The sequence below is a fragment of the Carassius carassius genome, chromosome 16, assembly GCF_963082965.1.
Source record: "Carassius carassius chromosome 16, fCarCar2.1, whole genome shotgun sequence".
In the NCBI taxonomy this organism is placed as follows: domain Eukaryota; kingdom Metazoa; phylum Chordata; class Actinopteri; order Cypriniformes; family Cyprinidae; genus Carassius; species Carassius carassius.
The window spans coordinates 33505987-33532911 of record NC_081770.1 but is presented as its reverse complement, the minus strand read 5'-3'; the positions used below and the strand labels follow the sequence as shown (position 1 = coordinate 33532911).

At 39.4% G+C, this 26925-nt stretch overlaps 1 protein-coding gene across 2 annotated transcripts in view; it reads left to right on the top strand.

Moving 5' to 3' along the window:
* kcnh1b (potassium voltage-gated channel, subfamily H (eag-related), member 1b) overlaps positions 1-26925 on the top strand; it is a 37975-nt gene that overhangs the window by 2016 nt on the left and 9034 nt on the right. For both annotated transcript variants that reach the window (XM_059569915.1, XM_059569916.1), the window contains 9 exons: positions 33-156; positions 384-490; positions 570-698; positions 973-1091; positions 2158-2550; positions 12172-12601; positions 20944-21143; positions 21423-21675; positions 25625-25821. In XM_059569915.1, coding sequence (XP_059425898.1) covers positions 33-156; positions 384-490; positions 570-698; positions 973-1091; positions 2158-2550; positions 12172-12601; positions 20944-21143; positions 21423-21675; positions 25625-25821 — 1952 coding nt within the window. The remainder of the gene's footprint in view (positions 1-32; positions 157-383; positions 491-569; positions 699-972; positions 1092-2157; positions 2551-12171; positions 12602-20943; positions 21144-21422; positions 21676-25624; positions 25822-26925) is intronic.

The following is a 26925-nucleotide window of genomic DNA, read 5'->3' as shown; positions in this document are numbered from 1 at the left end:
ATGAAAAATAATGTTTCATTACTTCCTGGCAGACACCAATTTTGTTTTGGGGAATGCCCAGATACTGGATTGGCCTATTGTCTACAGTAATGATGGATTCTGCAAGCTGTCTGGATACCATCGTGCTGAAGTCATGCAGAAGAGCAGCACATGCAGGTTTTTTCCCTGTTTTCTTCTTATATACATATATATATATATATAATATGTTATATTAGTGTCAGTGAACAAATCAGGAGTCCTAAACCATGTACAGCAGACTCATTGCAAACTCGAGCTGTTAAATCATGTTAGTCTCTCCCACATGAAAAGGCAACATGGCTTAAAGCTTGAGTTGTTTGTTGTAGGGATTCTTGGTGATGTATGCCTCTGTGTCCTTATCTCAGCTTCATGTACGGGGAACTCACTGACAAAGAAACCTGCGAGAAAGTCCGCCAGACCTTTGAGAACTACGAGATGAACTCCTTTGAAATACTCATGTACAAGAAGAACAGTAAGTTGACCATTCGCAATGATTCAAAAGAGTCCATGTTTATCATATTAAATATTTAAATATATTGCTGATATTGCAGGGATGCCAGTGTGGTTCTTCGTCAAAATTGCTCCCATCCGAAACGAACAGGACAAAGTTGTCCTTTTCCTCTGTACCTTCAGTGATATTACTGCATTCAAGCAGCCTATTGAAGACGATTCGTCTAAAGGTTTGATTTGACACACTTTCCATCACCCCAGGTGTTTCATTACATGTAAATTACATGTTTCAAAGGTTAAGCATCTGTACCTAAAGGGTCCATACTGGTACACCAAAAGGTACCACCTAAATGTTACAAAAGATACCACCCAAGTTACAGCTTTTGTACCTTTTTGTGAGAGTGCATAGACTAGTTTTTTTGTCAAAGGCAGAAACCATTTTATAATATTGATTTACTAAACAATGACCTTACATTTGACCTTTGTTTTTCTCTATTAATTAAGGCTGGGGTAAGTTTGCTCGTCTGACACGGGCCTTGACGAGCAGCCGTGGAGTTTTACAGCAGCTGGCTCCGACTGTGCACAAAGGCGAGAGCGTCCACAAGCAGTCCCGTCTGGCCGAGGTAAATAAACGTGTTTGTGTGTGTGTGGCTACATGTGTGTCTGTGTGTTCAAGCACTTTCATCAAATGATTGCTCTACCCATTTATACCTTGAGCACTCTCAGCCAAGAGTGTCTGCTGCAATCCCAGAAGCCCCTCTGCTGTCCTGAGATAAATCTCCAACATGTGCGGCTGCTGTTCACATAACACACTCAACATGAACGTCTCCCTTTAGTTTCAACATCAGCTCTGAAGCCCTTTCTGAGCACATTCTTATTCTGAGGAAGCAGTGGACAACATTTGATAAGACCGTACCGCCTCCTGTGTTCATAGCAGCTCAAGTGTTTCGTTATGTGGCAATAAATAAAACATATTCTTGTTCCAAAAGCTCAACCGATAGATCACAGCACATAGGTTTTATTCCTAGGGAGTCCTTCAGTTGCTTCTGCACTGATTTTGATTCACAACAAATGATTATGAAGCAGAAGTGTGCTTAAGTTACATATGTGCATAAAGTTATTACTATTATTATCTATCTGCATGCTCTGAGACAGATGATACTGGCTCTTCACAGCAGAATCTGGGGCGAATGCACTAAACCACTGCACAAATTCTGCATGCAGTAATTCAACACAACACTAAAAATAAGTTAGTTTTGATGTGAATTCTTAGTTTGTACATAAATCAGTCTCAAAGTAAATATACTGTACTTCATCTCATGCCACGCCCAAATTAAAATATCCACACTCAAGTTTCATTCTGTGCTATTTATCTTCACTAAGGTTATTCCAGTTAAATACACCAGATGTTAGTCTGCTGTATGGGGCTTTTTGAGGCAGAATTGAAAGGCTGTCTTCTCATTTGTTCTTTTGAATAGAAGCAAGTGTATGCATATCTCCATTCCCAGATCCATGCTGTCATTGTGACAAAGGTGTGGAAACAGTCCCATCCTAACAGTCTCTTTGTTTAGAAGTTTGTGTTCAAATAGATCAGGATGCAGTTTGTTGAAAGAGGAAATGTTCTCCTGCTGTCTCCCATAATGTTCATAGCTTCTGTTTAGACAGTTATGTCTTCTTATTACCCATCAGGTATTGCAGCTAGGCTCTGAAATCCTCCCGCAGTACAAACAAGAGGCTCCAAAAACACCTCCTCACATCATCCTTCACTACTGCACCTTCAAAACTACCTGGGACTGGGTGATTCTCATCCTCACCTTCTACACGGCCATCATGGTCCCCTACAACGTGTCCTTCAAGACCAAGCAAAACAACGTCACCTGGCTGGTGGTAGACAGCATTGTGGATGTGATTTTCCTGGTGGACATTGTGCTCAACTTCCACACCACTTTTGTTGGACCTGCTGGGGAAGTGATTTCAGACCCAAAGCTCATCCGGATGAACTACGTGAAGACCTGGTTCGTCATCGACCTCCTCTCCTGTCTTCCTTACGACGTCATTAACGCCTTTGAGAACGTTGACGAGGTGAGTTTTCTTCTCTACACTGTCAAACGCTTGTCAGTTGGTCAACATCCTTAAATCTACCCCTATAAAATACATTTTGCACTTCTTGTTAATGTTTAAGTCGACCTCATTAAAACTAATTTACCCAAGCAGTAAAAACTGGTTCTGTTCTCCCAAGGCTTTGGGTTTTTGGTTCTTGCCACTTTCACATCTAGCTTGCTCAATTAAGCATTATGTCAAGTCACGCTTTATATAGAACAGATTGTGTCAAAACAGCTTCAGAGTATTAAAATAGAATAACATCAGAATCAATTATGGAAACTGTAAGTGAGCTCTAAAGACAATGTCATTATTTAGCTCAGTTCAGTTTTGGCCATTGTACAAAAGGCAACAATGTAATTATTCAGATTTGATTCAGTTAAATTCATAATGTTGCAAGATGCAATTCAGCTGTAAAGCAGCTCTACATAAGATGATAGCACCATCATCCAGCTTAATTAATTTTTTTCTTTTGTGGTTGACTTTACAGTGTTTGTGGACTTTCTAGCAGCTCCCCGTTTAAAGTACAGTACTTTGAGGTGTGCGATATGACCAAAATCTTCACCACAATATAAACAGTTCTCATAAAACAGATAGGACCGGCATCAGAATATTGCATTCTGTCTGAAATGAGATGTTAACAATTGATGTTAGACATTGAAATGAAAGGCATATCATGTATTTTTTGACATTAGCTATGCTTCCAACACCATGTTTAAGTGCACATTTTGAATTTAGAATTTATTAAAATAAATAATAAAAAGTAGAACCGATTAAAAGTAGAAAATAAAACACCTCACTTGAGGTGGTTTTGCCTTGTGAGAAAAATGGTTAATACATAAAATGGGAGATGGAAATGCATTTGGCAAATAAATGACAGTATTTATTGTGTTTTGTCTGCTCACTCTGAGGCAAAAGTCATTTATCATATATGCAAATTATTATATTCAGTGGCTTTTTTGGTATTCCACAATTCACCCATGATATTTTGGTAGCGATATTTTGTACTATTGTATATTAGGAAGTGATGATTTTCCAATTTTGCGCACAAAAAAAAAAAAAGTTAAACTTTTTGATAAATGGCTGTTTTTCATTTAAGGCAAATGGCTACATTTACTGATGAGAATAGTTAACTATCATTAAAATAAAAATTATCTCTGTATAAACGACTTAATTTTTTGTGACGACTTAATTAATGTTTTGAACACTTACACCTTTTTGACAGTCAATCATATTTTCTTCAACACTTTGAGTATTGCTTACTCTTGCTCAGAAAAACTGACCAACAATTAAACAATCCTTAGTGTCTGACATTCTCTGTCACTCACTTTAGGATTTTGCCCGCTATTCTTATTCTCTAATGAAGCCCTACCATGCTTTGTGCATGCAGTCATAATTTTAAAAGCTGTTTTTAAAGGACCACACAATTGGACTGCTTAAGACAGATGCTGTCATGATCATATAAAGGACAGGAAGCAAATTACAAGTAAACAATCCTTTATTTGAGATGTATGATCAGGCTGGGTTGGTGGTGGGTGACGCAGGGACCTTGACGCCTCCTTGCGTCCCCAGACTCCCTTACCTGTCGAATGTAATCATCAATAAGAGAGTGATCCAGGATGTCTCTAGCAGGCACCCAACTTCTCTCCCCCAGGACCGTTACCTTCCCAGTCCACCAAGTACTGAAATCCGCATCCCCTCCGTCTTGAGTCCAGAATACGATTGACCGAATAAGTAGGTTCCCCATCTACGAGTCGCGGCAGGGGGATGGGGGGGGGGGGTGTAAACCAGGGCAGGCAGATTAATCGAAGAATGAAATACAGGCTTTATTTTAGATACATGAAAGGCGGGATGAATTCTCCTGTACGCTGGAGGAAGTTTAAGGCGGACTGCCACCGGACTAATGATCTTGGTGATAGTGAAGGGACCAATAAATTTGGGAGCAAGCTTATTAGAGACGGAACAGAAAGGAATGTTCTTGGTAGAAAGCCACACTTTTTGACCCACAACGTATACGGGAGTCCTAGACCGGTGGCAATCGCCTTTAGCCTTGGTGCACGCCCCCACTTGGAGTAGAGTCTCGCGGGCTCTAGTCCAAGTGCGGTGACACCTCTGGACAAAGGCGTGAATGGAGGGGACGGCGACTTCGGATTCCAGACTGGGAAAAATGGGTGGCTGGTATCCTACACTACATTCGAACGGAGATAGGCCCGTAGCTGATATAGGTAATGTATTGTGGGCGTACTCCACCATCGACAGTTGTTGGCTCCAGGAGGAAGGATTCTTGGAGACCAGAAATCGCAACACCCTTTCCAAATCTTGGTTGGCTCTCTCGGTTTGACCATTGCTCTGGGGATGAAACCCTGAGGACAGACTTACAGTCGCTTCCAGCAATCTACAAAACTCACTCCAAAAGTCAGAAACCACGTCTGTTGGGAGGCCATGTAAACGAAAGACGTGATCTACGATGGTCAACGCTGTCTCCTTGGCTGAGGGTAATTTGGGCAAGGGAATAAAGTGGGCCGCCTTCGAGAACCGGTCCACCACGGTCAAAACTACCGTGTTGCCCTGGGAGGGCGGTAATAAAATCTAGTGCGATATGGGACCAGGGTCTCGAAGGGACCGGCAGCGGTTGAAGTAACCCATCAGGGTGTCGATTGGAAGTCTTACCAGTGGCACAAACCGAGCAAGCCAAAACAAAACTGTGAATGTCGCGAGCCATAAGTGGCCACCAGAATCGTTGCTTGACCAAAAATTTAGTACGGTTAACTTCTGGATGACAAGCCACATTAGAACAATGCCCCCACTGAATAACATTGGACCGTAATGCCTCCGGCACAAATAATCGATTCGGTGGGCACCCGGGCGGAGGCGTTACCCCTTCTAAGGGCCGTCTTGACCTTCGATTTGACCTCCCATGTGAGTGTGGAGACCACTAATGTCTCAGGTAAAATACACTCGGGAGTAGACGGGCGTTCGGAACGGTCAAAAATGTGCGACAAAGAATCGGGTTTGATGTTCTTTGAACCCGGGCGGTACGAGAGAGTAAAATCAAAACGTCCGAAAAAAAGTGCCCACCGAGCCTGCCTAGAGTTCAACCTTTTGGCAGTTCTAATGTATTCTAAATTCTTGTGGTCGGTCCATACTATAAAAGGAACCCCCGAGCCTTCTAACCAGTGGCGCCATTCTTCCAATGCCATCTTGACTGCCAACAGTTCTCGGTTACCAATATCATAATTACGTTTGGCAGGGGATAATCGGTATGAAAAAAACGCGCATGGGTGCATCTTGTCGTCTTAGGGAGAACGTTGGGATAACACCGCACCTACCCCCACCTCTGACACATCGACCCCCACCACAAACTGACGTGATGGATCAGGGGTGATTAAGATAGGGGCTGAAATGAAGCAGCCCTTCAGTTTGGCAAACACAGCCTCGGCTGTGTCTGACCACCTGAACGTAGTTCTGGGGGAGGTCAAGGCAGTCAGAGGTGCGGCTAGTTGACTGAAGTTGCGAATAAAATGGTAGAAGTTGGCGAACCCCAGAAACCTCTGTAGGGCCTTACGGGAATCTGGACTTGGCCACTCTACCACAGCCTTAACCTTCTTGGGATCCATGCGGATTCCCTCAATCGACTCGATATATCCAAGAAAAGGAACCGACTGTGCATGAAAAGTGCATTTCTCCACCTTGACAAAAAACCCATTCTCTAGCAACCTCTGAAGCACTCGTCGAACGCGCTGCACGTATTCCTGGAGAGAAGAGGAAAAAATCAATATGTTGTCCAGGTAGACATATAAGAAATGATCAAACACTTCTCGCAGCACGTCGTTGACGAAGGCCTGGAAAACCGCTGGGGAGTTGGACAGCCCGAAGGGCATGACCAAGTATTCAAAGTGCCCCCTGGGGGTGTTAAAAGCGGTCTTCCATTCATCCCCCTCCCTAATACGGACCAAATCATAAGCATTACGTAAGTCCAATTTCGTGAAGATCAACGCTCCCTGCAACCTCTCGAAGGCTGAAGACATCAACAGTAAAGGGTATGTATTCTTTATCGTGATTTTGTTCAGTCCCCAGTAATCAATACAAGGTCGCAGAGACCTGTCTTTCTTCCCCACAAAAAAGAACCCCGCCCCCGCTGGAGAAGAGGAAGGGCGGATGAACCCCGAAGCTAGAGAATCAGAAATATATTTCTCCATAGCCTCCCTTTCTGGAACAGAAAGTGAATATAATTTGCCTTTAGGCGGAGACTTATCTGACAGTAAATCTATGGCACAGTCATAGGGACGATGCGGAGGGAGAGAAGCAGCACGAGACTTACTGAACACTTCCTTCAAGTGGAGGTACTCCGCGGGCATGTTAGACAAATCCACTGCTTCCTCCTGAAACAAAGACATAGAAATAGGCAGACAAGCAGACACTAGACAAGACTCATGACATTTATTACTCCAGGCCAGGATGGAATGAAGTTGCCAGTCCACTTTGGGTTTGTGACGGAGGAGCCAGGGGTGACCAAGAACTATGGGTGCAAGAGGAGAGTCTAGTATATAGAATGAGATGATTTCTGAGTGGTTGCCTGATGTGATGAGGGTAATGTTTCCAGTGGTGAGTGAGATGTCCGGCAGTCTTTGTCCATTGAGGGCGTGAACCGTGATCTGGTGAGGGAGGGGTCTGAGGGTTTTTGAAGCGAGTGCATGGTCCATGAAATTACCTTCCGCCCCGGAGTCCAGAAGTGCTTGACAGTCGTCAAATCCTGCTGACCATCTCAGTCTTACCGGGAGGAGCGTAGATGATGATGAGGTCTTCTCGGTGGAAATCCCATCCGATGGTAGCCTCATACTACTGGGCTTGGCCCTTTTACCGGACAGATGTTGGCGTGATGACCGGGTCCGCCGCAGTAGAGGCAAAGGCCCAGGGATCTCTGCCTCTCCTTCTTCTCCCGGGAAAGCCGAGCTCGCCCTACCTGCATGGGCTCGTGATCATAGGAGGGGCTGGCCACGTCCCCGCCGCTGACTCGGGTACCTGTAGGAGCTCTTGGTGTGAGATTGGGTAGGTTACGTCTACTTGTGTCAGTCGTGCATCTACCCTCATTGCCAGCTCAATGAGTCCATTGAGTGAGGTCGGAAGGTCCAGGGCGTAGATCTCCTTCTGGACGCGGTCAGCCAGCCCATGCAGGAACATGTCCCACTGCGCCTCCTCGTTCCATTGACACTCCGCTGCCAGGGTACGGAACTCAATAGAGAAATCCGATACTGATCCCTCTCCTTGTCGTAATTCGGCTAGCCTCCTAGCCGCCTCTCTCCCGGCGACGGCCCGATCGAACACATTCGCCTCATCTCCGCGGCGAGTTTCTGGAACAAGGCGCAGCATGGATCTTGATTCTCCCACACCGCCATTCCCCATAATGCCGCCCTCCCAGTAGGGGAGTAGCGTCAAAACGAACGCCACCTTGGCTTGTTCGTTGGAGAAGGTCCTGGGTTGAAGAGAGAAGTGCATATAGCATCGTGTTAGGAAAGCTCTACAGAAATTTGGCTCACCAGAGTAGGTTTCTGGAACTGGAAGGCGTGGTTCCGGCTGGGAGGGGGTCTCCGGTGGTGTGGGGGAAACGGATGGTGTGAGCGGCGCAGTGGGGCTCACAGAAGTTGTAATTGATGGGTGAGCTCGGACACCTGCGCCACCAAAGCCTGGACAGCGCGACCAGTGCCATTAAGATTCCGTTCCTGGGAGTCCATCCTTCGAGCACTGGCACTGAGGAACTCTTCTAACGCCGAAGATGGGTTACTCGCTGCTTCCATGGGTGGTCAGATCATTCTGTCACCAGGCTTTGGACAGATGCTCCTGCTAAACAGGCTCCCATGATTTGTCCTCTGACCATTCACCCATAGCTTTTACTTGTACTACATTGATATACAACAGATACTAGACCTAAATCCAGAGAATCACTCATGTCATTGTTATATATGGTAATATCATTTTTGTAAAGCACTAAGGTATTAAAGACATAAGTCTGACTATCTGTAAAGCTGCTTTGAAACTGTGTGTATTGTGAAAAGCACTATACAACTAAAATTTACTCGACTTGACATATGTATCTTAGAAACAAGATATACAATGTACCGAGTAACACTGTACCCTTAACATACTAATATGAATATTTTAGGAGTAAATACGATACAAAAATGTCACTGAAGGTACTGCCCCAATGACAGGATGGTACATCTAAAGATTTTATTTTTTGAGTGTAAAGTTGCTGTGCTATTAAAACAAAAACACATAAAGGAATATTGAAGTGTTGTCTGCAAGCCGTGTCAGTCTCAATCTTTCTGCTAAAATTGCATTATTGCCTCACAGTCAGTCTTGATGGCTTTTCCGCACTGAAGCAGGATATTCAGGATTGATTTCATCCTAGCATATCAGGTATTTCCCTTGGGACATCTGTGAATGAAGCTGGCAGTGATTTTTTTGTGAGTGATATTGCTACATCATGCATAGATTCTTTAAATCATTGCGGTTTACCTCTGAAAGAAACCACCACAGGAGACACAGGCTTTAGACCCTCCTAACATCCATCTGTCTTTAGTCCATAACTTCATGCCCCTCAGAAGTCATCATTGTTAATGGCTATGGTGTCCCAGCAGCCATCATTACCAGATCATTCAAGCATAGCTTCAATTCCAGCTTCTGCTGGAGACTTTCTCGTCAGTTATTAGTGGGTTTGTAATTGAGAAGCTTTTGCATGTCACCACATGGGATTTCAGTCCCTCCATGGAGAAGCTGTAAGAAAACCTAGAAACCTCTAGCTGAGAAGACATATTTGATTGCTAATATATAAGCCCATCTACATTAGAACATTGTGTCTGTGAGCCAAAATCAGCAGCTACTAGACTTATTATCCCCACTCAAAAGCAATGTCAGGTAGAAGTCATGCTCATTAGTGGCTTGTGTATTGTGATTCAGTACAGAAGCCCACAGCAACAGCATGTGTGTTCTGTATGAAGACTGGAAATACGCTAAAAGTAGGAGCCACGCAGTTGAGTATTTGTTGTGTTAGTTGTAAATGAACTATAGACATTGCCATTCTCTGAATACTGGAATAGGAAAGACTTTCATAATCCGGGGATCCTTAGAGTGAGGGATTCAGGATTCTTTCAGGAGTTACTGTGGGTGACAGATTGTGTTCGCTCGGTACAAGCAGCACTTTAATGACATTGAGATGTTGGAACAGGACACTCTTGCACTGACTCTTGTATATCGTAAAATGTCTAAGTGCCATGAACATTTACTAGCTACAGATTGTGTCATGATTTTTAAGTAGTAGAACAGTCTAGTAGTTTAAACTGTCCCCAACTGTCTGTTGGGGAAGCATCAAAATAACATGTTAACAGATATTAAGATGACAGCCTACTAATAGTCTAATGACTGCTTGTTTACATGTAGTTACAAAATTAGAGGTTGAACAATGTCTAAAGTGTACTACCAAAATAAAGTGTTACCAGATTTATTTTTTCGATCAAGTCATTAGACTTTAAATGTTAATTGTAATTTTCTTTAAAATAATGTGCACATATGTATAATGTATACACACTGAGAAAAGGAACTGGTAGTAAGAAAGTAAAATGGGTGACTTTCAATTTCATGTTAAAACTTTAAGTACCACGCACAACCTGTCAGGTGCTGTCCTTGGTCTTGATTTTAGCACAGACTCGTTCATTTAATCCCTCGTTAGGAAGTGCACACTCAGAGCTTTAGTTTCTGGGGCTTTACATAGCTGTCAGGCCGCAGTAGCAGAGCCTGTGGGGGAACAGAAGTGTCAGAGCAGGAGATTACAGCACACACACACACACACACACACACACAATGTCTTCTTTCCCACAGCAATAGCTGAAGACGTCTATGCTGGGCACGTCAACATCAGTTACCCATACTTTCTCTGCTGATGCTGCTGGCAGAGTAAAGTTAAAGCCCAGCCACTCTGATACAGGGTTGAGGTGCTCCTGCAGGGGCGTGCGGATTTTTGAACTGACTGGGTTTAGAGTAATAAAAATATAATTTAGGTTTAGTAAAATAAGTTGTCATATGCTTGCAATGTTACTTATAAGACAGTCGAATCTTTAATGGATGAGCATGGGAATAAAGTGCTGGCAGACATTAAGCAGACAGTATATTAATACTCTAATGACTGCTAGTTGATATGTAGTTACAAAGTTACTTAAGGTCAAACAAATGTCTAAAGGACACCATCAAAATAAGGTGTATCCAAACGATTTATTATTAAGGGGCCATGAACTTTCTTTGTATTTTATTTTGTACTGTTCAAAAAACATAATTTAGAAGTAATAGGCTATTTTCTGTCCTGTTTTTAATCAGAGAGTCAGATCCAATATCATCACAGAACATCGTCTTTTAGTTTCAATCTTTATGAAAATCCTGTCGAATTGTGCATTGTTTTTAAATGGATCCACAGTAAAAATTAAGGGAACAAAAGATTGAGTTCTTACTGATGTGGTCTGAAACTTCATTCAAAATCAGTGGGCGGGGCTAAACAGGCAGCGATGTAGAATCGGTGGGCGGGGGATAAACTGACAGTGATGAAGAATCGGTGGATGGGTCTAAAATGGCAATGCTGTAGTATTGGTGGGCGTGGCTAAACAGGCAGTGATGTAGAAGCAGGTGTTGATCTTCTGTGGAGGCAGTGCTTATCCACACTGTTACATCATAGAGTAGAACTTTCCACAAGTGGCTGTTTAAGCAGATTGGCGTCAATATAAGCTGTGTTTTTTTTTTTGACTAACAAGAAAGTTTTGAGTTCTGAAACTTACAAGTATTTATAGTACAAAGACCTCTTGTGTCAAAAGATCGAGGGAATTTTGGTTTCTCAGTTCATGACACCTTTAAATGGGAACCCAGTGCATTAGCATACAGTGACAGAACAATATTTTGATAACCAATAACTGGTTGCCATCCGTGATTCAATTTCATGGCAGTATACACTGTACGATAATGATCTGTCCCAGATGAAAGATGACCAAGGTGAAACAGCCGTGCCAGTTTTTTAAGTCTTTACTCCTAATCGGTGGTCCTACATCATACTGTGACAGAGGTTCAAATACGACTGTTGTCACAGTCTTGCAACCAAAAATGTATTTTGAAAACTGTCAGAAATTCACGATGAACATCTCACTGTGTGTTTGCTGCTACGACCTACCTGTACTGACTAGCCAGTAAAAATGCAAAATGAAATGATGTTTTGATCAACATAACATGGCTAACATGACATAACTAAGGCTTAAATATCATGGAAGTAGAAGTGTGATTCATTTAGCTCCACTAATACATACTGACGACGTTTATTCTTCTATACTAACTTTGAAAGTAACACATGATTCAGTACGTGTCATAATCATTCAGTCATAACCACATTATTAGAACCATGTTACACAGTGTCCTTTAAATCATCTTTTGATTGCTGAAATCTCACAGTCTGTGGCAGTCTAAGTCTCTTTTTGGACTGTACCTACAATAATTGTATGGTAATGTAACTCACTATGATTAAAATCATCTTCTGAATCAGCTATTCGTCAAAAAGTTCTCTCTTTCTTGCAGGGCATCAGCAGCCTCTTCAGCTCTCTGAAGGTGGTGCGTTTGTTGCGTCTCGGCCGTGTGGCCCGCAAGCTGGATCATTACATTGAATACGGTGCGGCGGTGCTGGTGTTGCTGGTTTGTGTGTTTGGCCTGGCCGCCCACTGGCTGGCCTGCATCTGGTACAGCATTGGAGACTATGAGGTCATAGATGAAGACAGAAACTTGCTCCGAAGGAACAGCTGGCTGTATCTTCTGGGAGAAGCCGCCGGCACACCATATCACTTCAATGTCAGCGGCACTGAAAAGTGGGAAGGGGGTCCCAGCAAAAACTCTGTCTACATCACGTCATTGTACTTCACCATGACCAGCCTGACCAGTATCGGCTTCGGGAACATCGCTCCCACCACGGATGCAGAGAAGATCTTCGCCGTCGCCATGATGATGATTGGCTGTAAGTACAGTCCAGATTTCTTGATTGTGGCACTACATAACCAGTATATTTTAGAACAAGAAAAAGACTAGGAATCAATTTCCTCAAACAACAACAGTCAGAAAAAGATTTCAATCTATCAATTATAGTTCAGAATAAAACCCTGAAAAGATGTGAAGGGTCACTGCGTTTGCTGTAAAGGTTCGGAGTGCAGGTGTTTTCTCTCGCTCTCAGTGGAATATCAGGTCTATAAAGAGCCAGTGGTGATCTAGATTGCATTCTGTCCAGACAGCGGCCTGGAGAATACTGTGATGAATTACATGATTGCTTAGTTCTGGGAAAGCTCTACTTTCATGCACTGGAAAGTAGTTTAGAGATGCTCTGCTTGATTTTAAGGCAATTGTCCAGATTAGATGCAACTGGGCTGCATCTGTGGTATGCTCTTAATTTCCACTGTAAATACAAAGTCACTCTTTAGGTGTTCATATATTCGGATACATAATCACAAAGTAATTCTTAACTACATGTATTGGTAACAATTTATTTTGATGGTCCCCTTTAGACATTTGGTGCACATGTCAGCCAAAAGTCATTAGAGTATGAATAGACTTTCTTTTTCATATCTGTTAACACTTTAAAGTAACTTCCGATTCTCACTATTAACCAGCTATTAACTGACATTTGACTGAAAATTTGACTGAAAACTTTGCTAATGTGGCTGCACCGTTTCACCATTAGCTAAACTATTGTTGATATTGCATCTCGTAGTGTAGGCTATTCTTAAAGTAGGAGCGATTCTACTTGCTTAGACCTAAATGTTTGTATGAGTCTCTGAGGTGAATGAGTTTGTTTTTCTCAAATTGTTGTCTGGGACAAGCTCACCCTGCAAGTCTGCTCAGTGTGTGTGTGTGTGTCTGTGCTAGTGTGTACTGGAGCAGTTAGTGTGGTTGTGTTTGGTCTCTATGGGTTTGCCCCGTTTGAGGCGTCAGTGATGCTGCTGGCTGCCCGAGGGTGACGGTGATGCAGAGTGTCATAAAAGTGGGGGGAGACTGACAGAAAGACAGAAGATCACAGTGTGATCCTGCTGATGCACAGGAATCACAGCAGGCACACATTCAGTCAGAGTGACAGCGCTTTACACACACGCACAGGGAGAAGATGATATTAGACTCCAGTTTAAGAAAATAAAGCCGTTTGCATTATAATAATGAGAAGGGGAAATTAATTTAAGCTTTATGTTCATATGCTCTCTCTAAATTAATATAGATTATGGAATGAAATGTGAACAGATAAACTAATAAATAGATTAATAAATAGTTTAAATAGCAGTAATCAGTGTTTTTTGTTTTCTGGGATGCTGTGTTTAAATGATGGGACAGTCGGGCTGTAAATGGGAGCAGAAAATTAGGCCCACTGCAAGAGTGTGTCTGAATACAGGACAGGACTAAAACCTCTCTCTCTCTCTCTGTCTTTCTCGCTCTCTCTCTCAGACACACACAAGCTGAGAGCCAAACTTTATTTTAAGGTGTCCTTGTTACACGTTGCATGCACTTACTATTATAATGACAATAAATTATGCATAATTACATGCAAGTTACCCTAAACTAAGCCCTAATCCGAACCCGAACCTAATAAGTAAGTACATGTTGCTAATTAATATTACTCAGTACTTACAGTACATGTATAATTACACTGTAAGAATGACACCTTAAAATAAAGTGTAACCATTTTTAGCCAATACATGACTTTGATTCTGTGTTGGCAGTTTTGTAGTTTCAGTTATTTAACAGAAAGACAGCCATTAAGAGAGAGAGAAGAGAGAGAGAGAGAGAGAGAGAGAGAGATGGAGAGAGAGAGAGAGAGAGAGAGAGAGAGAGAGAGAGAGAGAGAGAGAGAGAAGAGAGATGGAGAGAGAGAGAGAGAGAGAGAGAGAGAGAGAGAGAGAGAGAGAGAGAGAGAGAGAGAGAGAGAGAAAGCATGAAGAGAGCTCTCATAGGGTCCTGACAGCTTCTCTTCTCTGTTGGTTATTTCTTTCTTGGTCTCTTCTCACCCTGGAGGCTCATTAGACGCTTGTTACACTTCAGTGAGAACACAGAAACCATTAAAGTCCCCCTGAGAGTGGGTGGGGTGTCATTAATGCAGTTTGGGTCGCCTAAATATGCACTCAAAGTGCTTCAGAGATGCAGTTTATTGATTGATTTATTTATTTATTTTTGTGACTTTCAGAAATCACTTTCACTCTCAAAGAAAAAATAAATGCTGTGTACAGCCAAAGAATAATAACCAATAAGAAGATATTTGATGTTTCATATATGGCAATATATGGAGCAAGACCAGTAATATTTCATTGTGGACAGGAGTACCCAGAGCTATACTACAAAAATACCAAACGTGCTAGAAAAATGTTCAGTAGCTGCTGGTAACTGGTCCGGGTAAAAACACAAGATCACACATGACCTGTAGCTACTATACAACTCAGCACAGGATGTAACCAACTGAGGAACAAACTTCTGTTTCTGACTGTGGTAATATCAGTAACTACAGAGTCTGGTACATCGTGTCAAGAGCTTGTTTTGCATGAGAAAGCATCTTGTCTCGTCTCCGAGGAGGATGCTAATGCATTACTGTGCTCTGATGACAGGGCTACCATCATGATGTGACTTTGTTGTGAGTTGGGAGGATGTTAGAGCAGAAACTGAGAACAAAATATCATTATCATTATATGAGGCAAAATTATACAATTTCTAAACCGCCTTCTGCTGACCAATAAACAACAGACTTTAGATTTGGTGCAACATATCTGATATGTGGACTATTTTGGGTGTTGGACATTTTTAATGTTGTTGTAAAATACTACTTTTGATTAAGAAAGCCATTTTTTTCTAATTTTAAGTCTGCATTGTAAAATTCACAGATCATGTGATTTGCAGTGATTCGACAGGTCCACTGTAAAGAATCATCTTAAATCAAATTAAAATAAGTCACATTTGTTTATAGATTCAAATTTGACAAATAAACAAATCACTATTTGCCAGAGATGACCGCTCAAAAAGGCTCAAGTTGTTTCAAGTTGTATAATGGGTCTAATCTCATTGAAACACATTCAGAATCTCTTTAAATTTACCTCTCTTCAAAGTGACTATGCAATGAATCCCAGATAAAATATATACTGGCTTCTCAAGGTACATTTTTTCAGATATCTGAAACATTCAGATGGGGTTCTGCAAAGGCTCCACATTTCCATATCACCAGCCTGTGATGTTTCTGATCGTATTGGCACAATAAATGCAAATAGAAAAGTTATCAGAATTTTTTATAAAAATAGGCTATTGCATGGAGGTTTTCTTTTGTTGCAACATATGTATAATTAAAACTATTAGGAAGCGGACCATTGAATTTATCTCTATTCAACCAGAAAAAAAGTTCAGTTCCTTTTTTTCTGTCAAACAGATGACAGATTTAACTTTCATTTTCATCTCTCCAGCTGTGATTTTACCCAATGACTGATTTTAATTTCCACATGGTCAAAAATAGTACAGTATGTGGTAAAACAGCCCTGATACAAATAGAAAATGATCTCAAGTGATTTCCTGATAAATGGGCCGTAGATTCTTATCTGTTGATAAAATGAAAAATACATGAAATGAATGTCAGTGTATTTATGTATTAATACATGTTTGTGCACTGTGTATATTTATGCTGTATGTGTGTGTGTATTTATATATACACACATGTTTTGAAAATATTTACTTGCATTTACGTGTATATATTTATATTGATATAAATTATATATAAATATATTTAATATATAAACGTAACTGTTTTCTGAAATAATTACATGCATGTGTGTGCATTTATAAATACATAATAAATAAACACACTACACACACATATTATGTAAACAAAAACATTGATTTTGCATGTGATTAATCACGATTAATCGTTTGACAGCACTAGTTTTTATCAATTGTATTGGAATGAAAGTACGATATTACGCTTTGGAATGTAAGTAAAAGTAAAGGTTCTGAAAATAAAATACAGTGCAATACTGAAGTACAGTAGCGCAGTTATTTCTTTATTCATGCTTTAACTAGTCATGATGTTTAGCTCCGAGTGCTGTGTTATGAATGAATGCTGTCATCATAAGTGTATTAGTGTGCTCTCTTTTAGACTTGCAGTTTACAGTCTCTGGCTGTGATGAACACTTGCTTTTGTCCCAGTGACAGGCCTTCCTCTCAGTGGTCTATGTGATGAGTGATCAGTGTCCGCACTGAGAGCCATTCTTTCAGACTGTGACACTCACATACAAAACATTTCTAGAAATAACCACTGATAAGGTTACACCAGGCAGGTGCAACTGCAGAGTAAAGGTCACACTTTGAGCAATCAAGATTTTTTGTGGAAACGGCATATATCAATATATGAGGTCATGCTCTCAGGTGTCTTTATATAAAGCGCAATTTAACTTTAAATGCTTCTAAAATGTAAATATATGTAATCTTACTGTGCTCAAATTCTGCAGATTTAAGTTTGCAGTCTTTTGATTCCGTTCAGAGACCACTTCAGTCATTTATTGGCAACACATATTCACATACAAATGAACCAAACTTAAACTTTGCAATACAGAGGAATTCAAACAAGCTTGTGTTTTCTGTCTCCTGCATTTGCATACATATAAATGGAAGTCAATGGAATGAAAAGTGTTGCGCCCATGCATGAATTCTCATTGGATCAAAATACTGCTTCAGATAAATCACATTTTCACATTCACTGCGGACTAACAGTTTACTTGTCACAGTAAATTTGTTACACCACACCCAGCTAGTACAGTGTTACAGAAATTATGAACAAAAATATTTTTAAATGAGTTCTGACATTTTTAAGATTTGTTTTTGGTGTTTTGCCTTTTACTGTTATACGACAGTGGAGATAATTATGTGACAAATGTATAATTTTTTGCTTAGTATAGTTGAATTTGATCATTGGAGTTCAGTAGCAAAGACTTAAATTAACAAAATGGGATTAAATACATAAATAATATTTGTCTTATTTAACACATTTAATTATTGCAGGTTTGTATAATATTCTGCGTTTGCATTTGACTGTTTTTATTAATTCTGAGGAATGCTGAATCTGTTTTTGTCAAGATGAGATGAGTAAATGCATGTTGATATTTAAGGCCCCGGTATACTTCAAACGAAAATTGAAGAATGAACTGATATGACGTCATTTAGAACAAATCAGGTTGAAAAGAAGTTCGTTTTGAGTTTGTTTCGGCAGTTCGAAACCGCTCACCAAAGCAAACTTTCAGGGGGAGTTTGTTTTGGCTCCTAAACACTTTTGAGCATCCATTGGTCCATGGCGATTACACAATCAGTGGGTGCGTTCTGGAACACAACCTTCTTTGACGTGAGTTTTTTCCTCATTCTGTGGAAGTCCTAAAGGAGAGCAACACCTCCTGAATACAATGGAGTGTCGAATAGCTAAACTGCACAAATATATCCTCACCTGTATGATCGCTCGTGGAGAGACTTTAAAGATTCAGAGGAAGTATTTAATTCCTAGAAAGTAATTGCAACGAAGTTTGGTGTCGACGACCTGGAGTTATGAAAAAAGTTCAAAGTCATGACACCACATAAAATAAAAAAGGTGAAACTGTTTATCCAGTTCAATAAAATAAATGAACACTAATAAAATAAAGTAAGAAACTGACTCCAATATTTGTTTACCCACATCATGCTAAAGTTTTCAAACTATGAGACATTCACACTTCCTATAAAGGACTGATTATGAAAAGGTTTTTTGTTTCTATTGCAAGCATGATACTTGACTATGAACTACTGCTAATCATTATTCTTTTGTCTATAATATCCTGACCATTGGGGCTCATCTCACACCTAGATTGCCTATGCTTCTTCATTGCATCATTGTTTTGGGGATAGGTGTGAGCGTCATGACACATGTTCACATTAATCTACACCCTGCCTCCGAGGAACTTTGTTGGAAGTATAACAGGGCCTTTAATCTAACAAAATTACTGTCATTATGGAGTAAAAAGTTAAGGCGATTCCAGTGGCCCGCTGGTATCTGCCGAAAAAGACCCTTTAAGCAAGTGCTAATTGTGAAAGCTTGGGGAAGTATTTAAAATACACAATACTACTATTAATCTGAAGTATGCAAAACATTTGTGGATACAGAGGAGTGTTTTTAGGAGCGTCTATTTTATACAAATCATATACAGCATTTTGTTAGTCTAATAGGATAGGGATTTAAGTGACATGCAAGGTTATAGTGTCAAGTTGTGAAATTCATTGGCAAATGTGTCTAACAAAACCCCTCAATAAGGACATCCTCATTTTGACTTTGCATGTTTTACATTATTTTACGTTCCACCATGTGGTACGCCAGTCTTTCCCAATAACTGCAAGTTGTTCAGTTTTCAATGGCAGCTAGTCTGCGTACAAAAGAAAGTACAAAACATTAGTGCAAATACTTAATATCAAATAATGACATCCCTGGGTAAATGCACAGTATAGATGCCCACCACTAGTATCAAATCAGCTATCCACTGCCTCACATGGGATATTTCCCATCACCAGATGTGTATTATCTTTAACATTCTGCACATGCTGAGCTGAGATTGATTAATATCACCTCTGGTGAGTAGGAAGGCCTCAGGAGGCGGCAGAGGGTGACTGGAAAGCCAATTGCCTGAAATGTAACTGATACAATAAAGCAGGGCTGTAATTCAGTAGTATTGCTGATGGAGCGAAGTGAGAGGACTCAAAAATTGCATTTGGCTGCAGTGATGATATTCAAGAACAACATGTCATGGCCATTAAGCTTGTGGTGTTTGTGAGATGCTGCAGGCTAAGCAGGAAAAAAACTGAATAACTGCATTTATCATGGCACAATACCGGGATTATTCATTTTTTAAAACCTTTTATATTAAATGGTGCACAACTACATTGCTCCATTGGAGGAACTGGAGACAGGCAGCTTGACATGCTGAGGTTGAGCTTTTCAACTTCACCTGGAAAAACACTTTCAGGACGGTGATCAATATCATGGTCTATATGACATACTAATGGACCTGAAAGAGACATCAGCAGCTTTGGGGCATAGCAGCTGAGATCATTAAGGTCAGAGGTTTAGCAGGTTGCAGAGCAAGCAAGTGTCCGGTTTCTTTACAACCCTACTGTCTGTCCTTGACTAGGATGTGTAGGATTGCTCTACTGCCTACTGAGACATTATTACTAACCAAATGGATCCAAGTGGCTGATTTGCGATATTCTCCATCAAGAGACATTTACAGATGCCACAGCAGTATATAGTGCACTATTGCTACCTTTTGCCCCAATTTTTTAACAGTACATTACATTATTTTCTATAGTTTATATTATATACATCATTTTATAGGTTGTGTGTTTTACAGTTTAAATGTATGAAAGTAAGTGCAATTAGCTGAACTTAAGAGTGTTTTTTTTAACCCACTTCAGTACATCTTTTATAAATAATATTTACTTCTATTATCTTTGAAATATAGACCTGCTGAATGTGCTGACAAGTATGGTAAACTAAAATATACTTAAATGTCATTGATTTCTAGTCACACATTTATAATGATGAAGTTGTGATTTAGGACTTTTAAAATGTATTTAAACTATCTACAGTTTTGTTATAACCAAGTAAATTATAAATTATAAATTGTATAATAAATTATAACAAAGTATTTTACTCGTGCTTTAGTATGTCAGTCAACACACTAAAGCACATGTAATATGTTTACTCAACATAACATTAATATATTTACTAAACTTAGATGTGCTAGATGTTTAAAATGTACTAAACTGCATCTACAAATATATCTAAATACATCACATAATATTTAGTGCAACGATTAACTGCATCCAAAATAAAAGTTTTTGTATGCATAATTTATGTGTGTGCGCTGTGTATATTTATTATGTTTATATAAATTCACACACATGCATGCATATATTTAAGAAAACTTCAATTTTAGAGGCGATTAATCGCGATTAATCATTGCCCAGCACTAATACGTTTGGTTGAACTTTATTTTAAGGTGTCCTTGTTACAGTGTAATGATACATTTAAGTACTGTGTAATATTTATTAACTACATGTACTTACTATATGGGGTTATGATTATGGAAAAGCTTAGTGTTATTGCATGCAATTAGAATTGTTATTATAATAGTAAGTACATGTAACTTGTAATAAGGACACCTTAAAATAAAGTGTTATTTGCATTCAGTTTACACTTAAGTGTATTCTTTTGAAGTGCTGTTTTTAAAAGTATGCAAAAGTCAGGATGTTAACAGAAATGTTTCATTCTTTCAGCTCTCCTTTATGCCACCATCTTTGGTAACGTAACCACCATCTTCCAGCAAATGTACGCCAACACCAACCGCTACCACGAGATGTTAAACAGCGTGCGAGACTTCCTGAAGCTCTACCAGGTTCCCCAGGGCCTCAGCGAGAGGGTCATGGACTATATCGTCTCTACGTGGTCCATGTCCAGAGGAATTGACACAGATAAGGTATTTGGCACAGTGTCTCGCAGACTCTTTATCCAGGGAGCTTATTTTCTTTATTCACTGTAACGGTCATTTGTTTGGTCTTTGCCATAACATCCGTGGCATTTGTGAATAATGACCCTCTAATGTTTAAGATCACAGTCTGACTGTTACGTAAGGCTTTCAACAGCTTCTCAAAATCTCATAAATTTTCCGTGAAGGGTTCGCAGAACGTCCAGTTTTTGTTTTAACATGATGCTAAGATTTGATTGTTTTCACTGTTTTTTTTTTATTGTACTGCAGGTGTTGCAAATTTGCCCCAAAGACATGCGAGCGGACATCTGCGTTCATCTCAACAGGAAAGTGTTCAAAGAGCACCCGGCTTTCCGACTGGCCAGCGATGGGTGTTTGAGAGCGCTTGCCATGGAGTTTCAGACCATCCACTGCGCCCCGGGAGACCTCATCTACCACGCAGGCGAAAGCGTGGACAGCCTCTGCTTCGTGGTGTCAGGGTCTTTGGAGGTCATCCAGGACGATGAAGTCGTTGCTATTTTGGGTGAGTGTATTTCTACAAGTGCTCTGAGGTCTACCACTTGAATAGAGCCCATCATGGAAATATAATTAGTCAATCAGTTGTTGCTGGTCATTTTTTCCCCACACATTTTTCTCTTAAAATGCAAAAATGTTTTCAGAACATTTGATAATGCAGTATATTACAATTATGCTGCTTCATTGACCTTGGTTTTGAACTATTAATGATAACTTTAATGATAATGGTTCTGGGCTTGTATCCCTTTCAAAGATTTTGGCTACAAAATTATTATTTTATTCTGCAGTTACTCTGTATGGTTTAATGCACATATCCTTTATTTTTCCTAATAGAATAATACTGCGTTAAAAGTATAAGTACTGATTTTATTTACAATATATGATTTTTCTAAGAAGTTCGTAAAAATGATCGTACGACTGATCTTAATATTACATCTGTTTCCCAGAAGCATCGACATTTAAGTAGCACTTGAAAATTATCGTAGATTTACGGGTGCTCTGGAATAATCTTTAAGCCCTAAGTACATTGTAAGAAGACAGAGGAGGTCCATTGCGCTGCAGAGTTTAGCTCCAACCCTGATCAAAGTCACCTGCCTGTGGTTTTCTAATGATACCAAAGACATTGATTGGCATTGATTAGCATTCTCAGGTGTGTTTAATTAGGGTTAGAGCTAAACTCTGCAGGAGCGTGGATCCCGAGGTCCAGATTTGAGGAACCCTGCACTTTAATATAATATAATGTATTGTATTATAGTTATTACTATAGTTATTATTCCAAGTTCTGTGTCTGGAATGCAGCATTGGGTTAACGTCAATAAACGATTGTGTACTACAATTAAGAGCCATTTTATAAGGCGACATTTCAGCACTTGACAAACAGATAGCGACTCATAAGTAGCACTTAAAGCACAGCTACGTGCGATTGCTTTAAGTGCATTGTTGGGAAACGCACGTGAAACAATAACGAACTATCATAAATTATCGTATTACTCGTAGAAAACATTCTTAAGTGCAAAGATCAATCGTTATCGGGAAACCTGGCACAGATCTTTAAGTAAACAATATATGTCTAAATGTCAAATAATACATATTGGAAAAGAAAATAATTGAACAGTGGCCCAAATCAGTGCTAAAACAAATGTTTTTGCACATGCATGCAATAAGACCCAGTTAAAATAATCAATTATGAGTTGTACATGATGAAAGTATTGACTTGTGTTCATAAATCGAGAACTGGTCCAGCTAATTCAATCAGTCAGGTATCAACAAGCTCATTATAAAAACTAGACAATCCTGATAATAGAACACAGGAATATGACATTATATGTGAATAATGCTGCTGTCAGATAATTTTAGCACATGTTAGAAGAACAAGCCTGTTCTAGAACCATTTATGGAATCAAACATCATGAAAGTCGTTTTCAAATAAGATGAACATTTCCTTTTTCAGTTCTAAGGAAACAAGTGTAATGTGTGATTTTTCTAGAATTCCAAATTATATAATGTATTACTTAACTTTTTAAATAAAATCTTAAAAATTAATCTTTTTAAATGAATGAACTTTCTTTCTCGTACTGTTGATGTTGGCTTGGTGTATTATTTTGCAGCGTCTCTTGAGTCAGGGCTGCTCTCTCTAAACTAGTCTCACTATCTTTGTGTATTGCTTTCAGGTGAATGTGTCTCTGGGGTACTGCTTCATGAGATTCAGTTTAGCTCTTGTCTAGTCTGATTGTGCTTGTGGTTGGTTTAGGCTGAAAGGATTACTGGAATCAGTAATGAGCTTGTCTCACTTTTAGTGGTTGTTTTGTTATATGGTTGCTACGAGTAGTTTTTATTACTGTGCATATGCAAAGGTTGTTTGAATAGTTTTTAGCATGTTTCTTCACAGTTACCAGGCCATTTTAGATAACTGGTATAGGTATTTTTTTAATAGTAAAGTGGTCTCTAAAACCAGACTGGAATCTATCTAAGATATCATTCCTCTTTAAAAGATCATTTAACTGTTCCAACACATTTTTTTCATATACCTTAGAAATAAAAGGCAGCTTCGAAATGGGGAAAAAATTACTCTTGTGAAAGGGATCTAAACCATTTTTTTTTAAAAAGATGAGCTAAATGAGAGTATGCTTAAAACTAGAAGGAATGACATCACCTGGAGACCTAGTAGGCTTCATTTACACAAATATAGCTTTAATAACTATAATAAGAACACAGTATGCATATGTGGAACCAGACTGTTAATTAAAGTGCTACCATGGATTTAGCTGAGAACTTAGTACTAAGTTATCACTGTTTTATAAGCTCACGTTCCTCTGGGTCAAAACTGATCTGGGTATGGAAAAAGGTGCTAGTTCAGTGTTAAGATTATATATAAAACAGACACGGTAGATACAGATCTGCTGTCCAGTGGGTGTCCAGTATTATGCTGAGATAAATATTTGCATTGCAGCTCGTGTGGAGACAGGTCTCTAGCAGAGTGTGTCATTTTACTGGAGGTGTAAATCTGTCATTGCAGGGTTAGAAACAGAGCAGGGTCATACGCAGGGAGGAGAACTGCTCTAGCATGAAGCCAAGTGTGAATTGTTCTTTAAAAGAATGAAGGAATGTGAATTTTGTACAAAAGCACAGTTGAAGCCTTGTCAAAAACTAATCTTTGTATATTTTAAGGACATCTGATCAACAAATAGACACATCACTTTTGTTTTACACTTCAGACAAAGTGGCTCAGCACATTTAACCGCTTTGTGATTCACCACACCATCCCCATAGGAATATACATGCACGATATCTTTGTAATTAGATACTAAAGAAGATAAAAACCCTTCACTTATTCACTAATTTTACCATTTCTAAAATTTAGAATAAAGCTCACAGCTGACTGGTTCATTGTTAAAGGGACAGTTTACCCCAAAAATGAAAATTCTGTCATTCTTTACCCAACCTGATATTGATCCAAAACAAATTTCATGTCTTTCTTCAGCAAAACACACAATAATATATTTTGTAGGAGAGCACTGGGAACCAATTAACATTGGAGCCCAATGACTTTCGCTGTATGAAAAAAAGAATAATAATAAGACTCAAATTACTTCTCAGAAAGAACGGGTAATAAAGCATACAATATTTAATTGGAATGACATAAGACTGAGTAAATGATAACAGAATTTAATTTTTGACACATTAAAAATATAGATGCTTAAAAGGTTCTTCACAGCAATGCCATTTAAGGAACCATTTTTGGTACCACAAAGAACCATTCAGTCAAAGGATATTTACAGAACTATCTCTTTCTTACCTTTTTATAATCTGAAAAACCTTCTTTTGCAGAACAAAGAAGATTTTGTGAAATAGAAAGGTTCGTCAGATGTTAAAGTTTCTTTATGGAACCATTTAGACAAAAAAAGGTTATTCTATGGCACAGTGAAGCACCTTTATTTTTCCAAGTATATATAAGACAAAATGTTGCACCGGTTGTAGTCTAAAAAGGTCCATAGTCTATTGTCAATCGTTAATGATGTAGAAGTTACAAATCCCAAAGAAGTTCCTTTCAAACCAAGTAGCTTTCTGTTTGTCAAAACTGCAAATTTGTGCGATCAAATTAACCCGTTGTATGTCTCACGAGAAACGCGATTTCCCAGTGGTAATCATCTCTGCACTTTTACCGTGTTACATAATGTCAAAGCTATTTGTGCCAGTGTTAAACTTTTGCCCTCTCTGGGTCACATTACAGTAGGCTTCAGTCTTATTTACATGCATGAACTTATTTAATGTTTTCCTGAAATGACATTCTCAACCCGAGCGGTTTCATTATTTAGTGCATATTGAGTTTCCTGTGATCCATGAAAATTCACACCTATGCACGAACCCGAAACATTCCCTGAAGGTATAATAATAACCCTTAGTGAAAGCTAAATGGAATTCATTCTTCAATGTTCCCCTATCTTTTTCTCTCCCAGGAAAGGGGGATGTGTTCGGGGATGTGTTCTGGAAAGAGGTGAATTTAGCTCAGGCCTGTGCAAACGTCCGTGCGCTGACCTACTGCGATCTTCACAACATCAAACGGGACGCCCTACAGAAGGTTCTGGAGTTCTACACAGCCTTCGCCGGACACTTCTCACGAAACCTGGTGCTCACCTACAACCTGAGGAAAAGGGTGGGTACCTAGACAAGTTACAAATGAGTTTGACTATTAATTGAATGTTTCCCAACCCCAGTTCGGCACATTTTGGATGTCAGCATTATATAACACATTGATTAATTCATTAGTGGCGATCTCTATATCTTGAGACATGGTACTCTATTACACTTTACTTTCACCCCACTCTTTGCACAATTTGATGTGATTTTACACAATTTTAACATGCTGCAAGATTCAAAAACTGATACTTTTGAATGTTAGCGTCACATATGCAGCTTCATTATGAATGGGTTTTCTTATTTGGTGGGTTTGATCAGTAGCTTATGCAATAATTGCACTTGTGAGGTAAAGAGCTCCGGAACAAATCCTGTGAAACTATGGTTTGACAAAACAGTTCAAATCTGCATATAAGGAATTGAAAAAACTATGGTTGAATGTGATTTTATATTATTTTGCATTTATTAACACTTATCGGGTAGTCTTATTTCCCAGCATGATAGAGCATTAAACGTTTATCAACACTCCTTGGACTTAATAAAAACACACATATTAAATGCGCATTTTAGCGCCACTCACTTAGAAAATTCAGTGGTGCATGCAATAAGGGTATGTAATATCGAAATTGCAGAAATGTTGCACATATTTCCAATGAGCCTAGTTTGACCATAATATTGCTAAATTCTGTTTTGTCAATCATGACCTTTAAGAAAATGACACCATAGGTCGCATGACAAAGCCAACATGTTGGATGTAGTATGCACAGAATTCATTCATGCTATTTGGAACATACTTTTTTTTTTACAGTCAAAGAAGGGTTGTTCTTTCTCAAATTGCACAATGCTGTTTTGGAAACAGCTTTTTAAAGTGTTGAACTGTGTTTTCATAAAAGGCAGTAGTTTTCTTTAAAGGACTATATATAGCTGGTATAGTGACTAAACTGTAAAAATGATCTAATCTCCCTATTTTAATTCATTTGAATGCTCAAATTCCTTCAGCTTTGTGATGTTTCATCATATTTGTTATTGTTTTTTTTCCTATTGGCTGTCAAATGCTTGCCGTTGAGGAGTTCTTCATTCACTGCTGCTCTTCCGAGAACGATTTTGACAGCTTTTCATTAAT